General features: G+C 38.3%; 1 protein-coding gene across 1 annotated transcript; it reads left to right on the top strand.

The window, feature by feature from the left end:
- The first annotated feature begins 2281 nt into the window (after positions 1–2281).
- On the top strand, positions 2282–4038 carry LOC149836882 (uncharacterized). The gene is made up of 2 exons (XM_090007926.1): positions 2282–2335; positions 3196–4038. Exons 1-2 carry the CDS (start codon positions 2282–2284, stop codon positions 4036–4038), a joined length of 897 nt encoding a protein of 298 aa, XP_089864052.1.
- The last annotated feature ends 6668 nt before the right edge of the window (positions 4039–10706 follow it).

Genomic DNA, 10706 nt, shown 5'->3' with positions numbered 1-10706 from the left:
TTTTAAGTGAACCATTTAGCATGCTCAATTTAGTGGTGATCGGATTGGTGATCGGATTATATTTTTTCGATGAAAAAACATGTTTTTTTGAGCAAAGAAAAACTGATACCTTCATAGCCATTGATTTTGGATCATTGAAAAAACCTTTAATACAGGTCAATTTTGATGATCCAAAAACTGGTTTTTACTCAACAAAACCTATAGATCACATATATGGTGTATGGTGTTAGATGTGAGAAAAAACATACTTAAAACTAAGATTTTTAATGGGGCTAACGAGACTTAACAAAAAGAGGACTTAAAGAACGCGTTACTGTATGTATATCAACGGAAGGTACGATAGTAGGGTTCTGGTGGCAGCGGAATCATGCCTTGCTTGAATGGGAGGGCAGATGGCTGCTGGAGGACAGGTGGTGGGGGCCCGCGTGGAGTGCCCTTTCGGTTTGCTTTTTTCGAGGACCAAAATATTCGCCAATATGTCGTGGACATGTCATCGATTTATCTGACACGTGTTGCAGAGATTCGGGCGACCGGAACCCACAACCACCCTTTTTCTGCGCCCAACCGCGGCTTGACCCTCACGCCTTCTTCGGTGCCTGTGGGCTGCGGTTTGGGGACGACTTCACTCGGGGGAGAAACTGGTCCGAGCGGGACTCATACCCGCTACGTTTAGGTTGATGGCTCTGTCACATACAATACGAACACGCTTAAAAAAATTAAACTAGGACATGAAGATATGTTTTTTCGTTTCTAATTGACAAAAATATTTTTTTCAATATTTTAATTTGTAAATTTATTGCTTAAAACATTATTAAAAATATTGAAGCAGTATCGTGTCATGATGTGTCTGGGTCCATCTACTCATGTTGTGCCATAGTGACTAATGAATGAAACGACGATTTAAATGAGATAATATATCTAACGACGAAAAAAATGGAAACATGTAGAGTAAAACATAAATGTTGTTTTGTCTCAAGTTATTGTCGACAAAAATGTAAATATTATGATAAAATGTACATTTTTTTTTAAAAATATATCACGATATTTTAAAAATATCGCACCATTTAAGAGTTTTAAAGCATTTGACAAATATTTGTGACTGGTGGTTGCCAAAATTGGGGGGGGGGGGTCCCCATTTCATGTCCTCCATCCGCGGTCCAAACGGGAGTGAGGCGGTGCTCGTTTCCCCTCGGTCTATTGTCATCCTCGGATTTGGGATAAGCGGGGCGAGGCGGGGAGGGGAGGGGGTAAGGCAGAGATCGGGGTGGGGTAAAGCGTAAGTCCATCCCTGCCTCCATCCTCGCATAGGGATAGATTTTAACTTTCCTCCCTGGTCCAAACGAGGCGAGGCGGGGCTCTGCTTTTCCCCGGTCCACTACCATCCCTAGGGGGGGGATCCAGGATGCACTTAAGTGAATCTGCTATATGACACAGCCAATCAGATGGCAGCATTTCATGTGGGCCCAATGCAATGCTGTGATGTGAATGGCTAGTGTCACATAACCGGTCACTTAAGCTCTAAATATCAGGTTTATATGGAAATATTTTAAAGATAGGCATTAGTTTGAAAATGCCGGGTTATTTTCACGGATCAAAATAATAGCTATATTTATCATGTCCGACATAAAGGAATTTGAAATTCGATATCCGGTGAAGGTCTTAGTCTGGTTATACGTAAAATTAGGATCATATATAAGCTAAGAGCTACCCATAATCGATTCTCAACCCCAATCCAAATCCAATATATGTCGTAGCCAATTGTCTTGGATCTGGTAGTGCCTACATCATGAACCGGATCTGAATTATCCAGGACCTACCTGCTTCAAGCCAGGGACTGATCGGAGTCGTTTCTAAAGGAACCGGCTTAGCCGAGTCCACGAGCCGAACCAAGTGAGCTCGCAGGAATGGTCTACTATTGAGCAGTGTGGGCCCGTGGAAGGAGACCTCGCCACCTTTGCTTGTCTTCTTATTTCGAGCTTGAACCCCACAATCATAGTCATCTTCACTCCACATAACTCCCTCTCTCTCTCTCCAAAATCCTCCTCCGTTCTTGTACGGTCTTAAGAGATCTCCTTGGCCTCACTCTCATCCATCCAAGATCATCACCATCAGTACATCGGGAAGATCTCAATCTCTTTCTAGAAGCTTCGAATCTATGCCATTCACTGTCTTGTAGCATCGGGCAGGAAGGACAGGAAGCGTGGTAATAAAGGAAGGGTGGGGGAAGCACATCCATTTTCATCCTCAGAATTTGCTTCGTTCTTCTAGATCAGCAGTAGAGATGGGTTTTACTTCTCTTCAAGTCTGCATGGACGTCCCTGCAGATTGGTTACAGGTGAGGAGTGAGAATAACATTTTGGCTACAAGAAGTTTCTTTCAAAGGGAATTCATAATTCCAACTTCTTGTTGCTTTCTGAGGCTCTGTTTGGGAGCCTTGAATCGGAGGTGTGTTGCAGTTTCACCAGGTGCTCTCATTCTTTCTGCTGGTTGGGAGCGGTGGTGTTGCCAAAACATTGCATTAAGAATGGAGTTGGGGGCCCCAAAACCACATTTCAATACCATTCACAAGTGCATGTTGTTTGGCTACTCCATTTTGGCCAAACCATATTTTGAGACTACACGGAAATGGTGTTTCCATGTCAATGCATCGCTCCCAAACAGAGCCTAAATGATTTCTTTTGTTTTCTTTAGTTTTTTTTATAGACAATTTTGCTATTTTTTTAATGCAAATATGTGTCAATTTTTTGGGGTAATGTCATGCTTTCCATCCTGTTTATATAGGTTTTTAACCTTCTACGAGGTCCCCGTTCCTCATGAAAAAAAAAAACATGTAATGCCATCATCAACAACAACAAGAGCAGCAACAGCAGCAATGCCATTATAAAACAACTATAACCAACTTCATCATTTCTATAATTGATAAGATTTTACTTTGTTGAATTCCACCACATTGTTCTTACATGTTAACAATCCACAAAATTAGATCATCATTAGTACCATTGACCTTTGATGTTTTTCATTGGCATTATTCTCAATGACTTCACTACCAAATGGTTACAATTACTTTCACAATCACCAATACCATCTAGTCCTCATTGTTGATCTTACTAGAACTTTACTAATTAGTGTGTGTTAGTTTATTAACGTCAGCATCCAAAAGAATGCTGATAGTGTCATTTTATTTTGAACATGCAGGGAGTGATCCAAGAAGAAAGACCAGTGGACTCCCCACCTTTGGAAGACATGATCTCATGCTCTAGGCCCTTAGTAGAGAGGAGGCTAAGGCCTCAACCTGACCCCTCCCTCAAATGCCCAAGGTGTGAATCAACCCACACCAAGTTCTGCTACTACAACAACTACAGCCTCTCCCAGCCTAGATACTTCTGCAAGACCTGCAGAAGGTACTGGACCAAGGGTGGCTCACTGAGAAATGTACCAGTTGGAGGTGGCTGCAGAAAGAACAAAAGAGTCTCAGTTAAGAAAATAGAGCCACAGCCCTTCAACTCTATCCCTAGCCACCACCTCATTTCAAGCAGCTCCTCTAGCTTCCCCCTTGATGCCACTGACCTCAACCTCTCATTCTCTGGGGTGCAACTCACTCATGAAGATGCCCCTCTAACGGGAAACCCTAGGACCAGTGAGTTCAACATCTTAGGGAACCCTAGAAGCAGTGACTTCACAATTGGTGATTTGGGGTACTCAGGGGGGACTAGTTATCATGGGTTCCTCTCTCCCATTAATGGGTTTGCGGCAATGGATGGATTCCATGGAACCAATCTGGGCCACCTTCAAACCAGTGAGAGGATCATGAGTTTTCCATTTGAGGAAAGTGATGAAGGAGAGATGAAGCCAAGGCTGTTTAATGTGTTCAATGATGGTGTGGGCCCATCCATCAAAGCTGAGGATCCAAGCAAGAGGCTTCTCTCTCTTGAATGGCAAGATCAAGCCAACTATGGAGGAGCGCATGATTCTTCATCTGCTTACTTAGCATCACTGTCTAGTTTCATGAACAACTATGGATTGTTCCCCGTAAACTAAACATATTTTGAGTTCTCAATTTTATTTCCTACGCAAAATTGCCATAGGAAAAGTGACCAACTTAAATGCTCTTTTTTTGTCCTCTTTTTTCCATCGTTTTGCTTGGAGTGTGTGAGAATGAGTGTGTTTGTGAAAGTTAGTGCACAGATTGATGTAATATTTTGCTTTTGTTTTGAATTAATGAAGGGTGGATATGTAATAGAGCCTTTCTCGAACATGGATTTTGCATGTAAGCCACTTCTTCACATAAATATGTACTTTTTCTGCAGCTTGACAAAAAACAAGTGTATTTCTGGGGATTCACAAAAGGTGAGATACATTATTGGTGTGACTGATAATTGGGCGAATTCCATCAAAGCTGTATAGGAAGCAAATGTAGAATTTTCTCTCTCTCTCTCTCTCTCTCTCACACACACACACACACACACAGGGTGAAAAACACAGGCTAACTGCTCCATTTGAAATTTTTCCATGCAACTGCATTATAACGTAGGGTGGAAAACACAGGCTAACTGCTCCATTTGAAAATTTTCCATGCAAAGGGTGGCTCTCTGCATTATAACGTGAACGATAATTTTTTGTGGCACATTATGGAAAGAAGTAAGAACTTTGATTCATTTGGAATAGAACAGATTAGCTTTGTGCTGGAAAAGATGCCCCCCTTCGGAACTTGCAACCACACACAAGCATCATTGGTTCATGAAAAGACATTTTCACCAGTCATAGAAAGTTTCTTTGGTCAAAAGTAACGAAATTAAGTGTATGTTTTCTCACAAAAAAGGTTGTTTTCGAAATGATAAATTAACCATTAACATGCATGAAAGGAAGGGCTAGAAAAGGGGCCATTTTTCTTATTTAATTTAAAACTTCTGCTGTTGAATAGAAAGAAGCAAACATATACGGAGATGTTTTTTTTAGGACTTTAATTCCAATTTCTTTTAATTGGTTAATTCAATCTGAAAGGAACATGGTTTTAGGTTTCCTTCGTAACTAGATTTTGTGATTTAAACAACCTTCTTTGGTGCATGAATCAAATTTTGTCCAAGCAGAGCCCTATGAAATCATTTGCTAAAATAGGTGAAGATTAGAGCTAGATGAAGCCTCTTTATTATCGAGAACTTAGCTTAGACCTCACGTTGAACAGAACAAATTCTACTTGGCCTGCTTAGCCAAACTCAGCTTAATTAGGTGAGCATCAGTCCTGGTAACCTGGTCTTTGTTTTTGGCTATTTGGCATGACACACTTGCAGTAACAAATATATTTAATTAGATTTTGAGATCTTTTTTTTTTTGACAATTGGAAATACCGCTTCGCTCACCAAATTCACCAGTGTAAACCTCATGTGTCTTACTTTGCCCATCAGGGAGTACACCCAGATTGACCCTCGCAACAAAGGATGCATACTTTTAAGTTTCGAACTTGTGGCATCCTGTCAACTTGGTGACATTCACGAGTCACGTCTACCTGGGATGAATAATGACACTTGGATGGTGAGGTAGGATCAGGTGCAATACGATTGGACACCTTTTGTATGCTGCTGCACCCACCATCTTTGGGGCACAACCTGTCAGACGTGGAGTCCATCAGCAGATGGTGGATGATCAGATGCAACACCCGCTGTTGGGCCCCCTAAGCTGACAGGCTATATTTCAAAAATGATGCTTGATTAGGTGCAGCAGCACACTCAAAGTGTGCAATCACATTGCACCTGATCCTCCCTCACCACGCTTAAAGTGTGCAATCACACACTACAAGAAAATAGGTGATTAGTGACGGAATTTAGCGACAGAATTATTTCGTCGTTAGTTAGCGACGGATTAACGAGAGAAACACATCCATCGCTATAATCAATGAAATTTACGAAAATAGCGACGGAATATATCCCGTCGTAAAATCCGTCGCTAATTAGCGACGAATTTTGCGAGGAAATATTTTGTCGTAATGGACGCACCATTTAGCGATGTCTTTTGCGACAGAATATTTTCCGTCGCGATTTAGCAACGAAATTGGCGACAAAATATATTCTGTTGCCATTTTCGTGTTTTGATTTACATCGGCTTAGCGACGAAATTAATCCGTCGCTAAATGTCGCATAACCCCTAATTCCAGCCCTCTTTTTCTTTTCTTCTTTTGCTGCTCTCGCTCCCACCCGCCGCCCTCTCCCTCTCGCCGCCCTATCCGTCCCGTCGGCCTCTCTCCGGACTCCACCGTCCACCGTTCGTCGGCTGCCGATCCCCATCAGCCTTCCGCGCCGCCCGGAGACGCGCAGGTAATTTGTAAAATTCCGGCAGGGGGTCGACCCCCTGCATGCTGTTCCGGCAAAGGGTCGACCCCCTGCGGTTTTCGGCAGGGGGTCAACCCCATGCGTTTCGGTAGGTCATTGGGTGTTGGGCTTCTCAAGGCCTATGCAAGATGTTTTCATTTGCCTCGGTTTTTTTTTTCGGCAGGTGGTGACTTCATTTTAAAACAGTGTTTTTTGCAGATTTCTCAACGAAACCCGCTTCTGCTCAGCCACCCGTGGTAAGTAAGTGACAAAAACAATGCAAATCGGGTAAATACCCGTGGTGAGTAAGTGATGCAAGCGCATCACATGTTATTTAATTTATTAGATGTAACACTTTATTGTTCACACACTCACTTATTTGTTGATATCTAGGGCTGCTTTGTTGGAGTTCGGAGATCATGCTGAGCATGATTTTAATGTATGAGAATAGAAGTGTTCTTATTTTTGGAGTACGGATTCCATGTTAGGCATGGTAGTAGTTAGTGGAATATTGAAATGTGTTTGCTGCATGTACGTGTTTGATATTTGTTTGATATGAATGATTTCGATGTATTGCAATGTTTGATGTAATTGTATCCATGCTTGCATGTAGTTACTTTCAATTTGATTGTGGCTTCCATGTGAAATTGTATAATGAAAGCATGCTTCAAATGAATGTATCGTGTCATTAATAGTTTGCACATGAAAATATTAAGTTATCAATGCATGCATCATAATTCTTGTTATTGTATGACATCATATATTGCTTGATAAATTTGATATTTTCTTTATAACATTATGGAGGTGAATCATAAATCAAGGTTTGGAACATATGAACCATTCATATTAGCCTCGCAAGCTCAACAGATTTATTATACTTCATATCCAAGTATAAAAAAATCAGATAAAAATGAATGGTGGGCAGTTTTCAAGGTGAAGTCCAAACTATACCCCGAGTATGATCAGTTACAGAAAGACAAGTTAGCTGAAGACAGTGATTACTATCAATCAGATGATATCTATGACTTCTCTTATGATCACGATGTTTCACATGATATGCATGTCATATCTTAATTGGCCGATGAAACATTCATAAACAAATGTGATCCAAATGATATACGAAGTGGATGGGTAAACAATGAAGAAGAAGAAGAAGAATATGAAAGTAAAACAAGTGACGATGAAGAATTCTCAAGCTAGTGAGCAAAATCTTGTAATACAAACCTCTATTAGAATGCATTGAAATACTTGATGTAAATGATTTGAATGTATTGTAATACTTGATGCGAATGAATGAGTTGTATTGCAATACTTGATGTGAATAATTTGAATAATTTGAATATATTGTAATACTTGATACAAATGATTTGAATGCATTGCAATACTTGATGTGAATGATTTGAATGTATTGTAATACTTGATGCGAATGAATGTGTTGTATTGCAATACTTGATGTGAATGATTTGAATGTATTGTAATACTTGATGGGAATGAATGAGTTGTATTGTAATACTTGATATGAATGATTTGAATTATTTGAATGTATTGTAATACTTGATGCGAATGATTTGAATGCATTGCAATACTTGATGTGAATGATTTGAATGCATTGCAATATTAGATGTGAATGACTTGAATGTATTGTAATACTTGATGTGAATGACTTGAATGTATTGTAATACTTGATGCGAATGAATGAGTTGTATTGTACTTGATGTGAATGATTTAAATTATTTGAATGTATTGTAATACTTGTTGCGAATCATTTGAATGTATTACAATACTTGATGCGAATGATTTGAATGTATTGTAATACTTGATGCGAATTATTTGAATGTATTGTATGACATTTGTTATTTGTTAGAATATGGTTCATGGAGGTTACAGTGGCCATTCATCCAGTAGTAGTCAGACCCAATTTTTATCTTCACGAGCTCCTGTGATAGGTATATCATTTAACTAATTGGATGCTTGATTAGTTGAAATGCGCATTCTGAGAATTTCTAACGTATTTTTTTACAGATGATGTTTCGCCTGTACACGACCCACCTACAAAAGTTGATCACACAAGTCAGGAGCCAACACAGGATGTAGGGTCTTCTCAGTTTGGCACAAGAATGAAATTCCACTAGAGGGGGGGGTGAATAGTGAAATACGATAAAGATCGATAAAATAAAATAATCAGGCAATAAGGCACAACACATAAAACACAAAATTTATACTGGTTCGGTCAGTACCCAGACCTACATCCAGTCCCCAAGCAAACCACTTGAGCTTTCCACTATAACATCCGAGTCACCGGATAAATAGTACAACACCCTCTTCCTCAGAGGTCTTCTTCTCTCAACAGAGAAGGACAACACCCTCTTTCACAGAGGTCTTCTTCTCTCAACAGAGAAGGGCAACACCCTTTTTCACAGAGGTCTACTTCTTTCAACAAAGAAGGAAAACAGTGAATAACAGAGTTACAATACTTCCTATAGAACCTTCAGAATGATATGAATGCACGAATGAAGGATTCTCAGAATGTTCTGTTTGTCACTCAGAGGATACTCTTTGTCAAAGAGCTGGACTTGACTTTTTCTCTTTTCTTTCTTTTCTTTCTTTTCTTTTTCTCTTTCTTTTTCAAGGCTCTCTTTTCAAATATCGAATAGGAATTTTTCTCGTTGTAAGCTCACATGTCCATTCCATTGTTGAATAGTTTATTTGAGTGTGTTTATATAGCTTTCAAAAAAGTAGTCGTTACATTTTGAAATCGTAGCCTTTTTGAAATGTGAAATGTTATGTCATTTCAAAAACATCTTTTAGAGAAATTTGAGAATGCCTTTTTCCATAAAAGTAAAATATAGGGTACACTAGTCGTTTGTAATATTTTAGGTAGTACATATTTTATGTAAAAAGTCTATTTCTTACAATAGTACATTGAACGTTGGATTGTAGTTTTGTCTTTATTCTAATTAATGATTTGAGGTACATAAGTACTTCTTTACTTTAAATGAGTGTAAGTACAATGAGTGCTTTGAGATATTTATTTGTACATAGACATGTCAAGGGTTTTCTTTATGTTGTGGTTTTCAAAGTCTACAGAGAGAATGAGGACTACAAGAAAGTCGACATTCTTTGAGAAGGATATTTTAACAAGGATTTCTTACAGGAGGTATTTAATGCTATACAAAGAGAATGATGACTTCAAGTAAGTCGACATTCTATGGGTTTGTAAAAAGGTAACTAGAGTCTTTTCAAAAACCTTTATTATATTTGTTTTCTTTGTGTAGCCGATTTTCATGTTTTGTCTTTTACCCATATTTGAAATCATTTCTTTAAAGAAGGTAACTAGAGTCTTTTCAAAAACATATTATATTTGTTTTCTTTGTGTAGCCGATTTTCATGTTTTGTCTTTTACCCATATTTGAAATCATTTCTTTAAAGAAGGTAACTAGAGTCTTTTCAAAAACATATTATATTTGTTTTTCTCTATGTAGCTGATTTCATGTTTTGTCTTTTTCCTACATTTCTTTTCATGTTGTCTTGTATATAATGTAAGGTACAATTATTACAAGTCAAAATATCTTTTTCATAAAGGGTTGTAAGAAGGTACAATTATTAGTTTTCAAAAAGGAGCTTTTTGAAACTATCGTATACTTTTATGATATAGATTTTTATGAATAAGTATGTAATATGCAATATGCATGTTCCTGAAGGTTCTGTTACATATGACTCTAAAGAAGAAAAAAATCTTCATCTTGAGGTAGCCGATTTCTTCAGTTGATCTTTAGAAATGCATGGCTCATCAAGCTTTTTCTTCAAGGAGTATGATTGCACTAGTTGTACTTGAACAGAAAGTCTCCATCCTTTTTGGGTGAGATATCCTTGCATCAAATACTCGTTAGATTTATGGCAAAACATATTCAGTCATAATATAACATTTTTTAAGAGGACATATTATCATATCATATAAAATCAAATACGACAGTGTATCATATTATGTGACATCAAAACAGAATTTCTCAACAAAGAAGACTCATTCGAATAGTGTATATCGATAATCGACCGTAAGTATTTCATTTTTAATTATTGCATATCTTATAAATATTTTATATTGATATTTACTGTGTACCAATTCATATACAACACGAGGTTTGAGCCACAAAAAGTAGTACGCGAGATTAGGAATTCACTTCTTCAACATCTACCAGGACCAGTCGCTCAATGAAAAGCGTATCAAAAGAGGTGATAGACAGATTGTGGTCCTCATTCACGATATACAGTTGTTTGCATAGTTAATGTGTTTCATATTTTTTTTTTTTTTTATAATCATGTCTACTAACTTTTTGAAAATATATATAGGCTTCGAATCGCTTCGCGACTACGATGGAGGAACATGATGTAAGGAAGGTGTGACAG

Source organism: Nuphar pumila, chromosome 5 (genome assembly GCF_984573655.1).
Source record: "Nuphar pumila chromosome 5, dmNupPumi1.hap1.1, whole genome shotgun sequence".
In the NCBI taxonomy this organism is placed as follows: Eukaryota; Viridiplantae; Streptophyta; class Magnoliopsida; order Nymphaeales; family Nymphaeaceae; genus Nuphar; species Nuphar pumila.
Note: the sequence above shows the minus strand (reverse complement) of the source record. Positions and strands in the feature narration are given on the sequence as shown.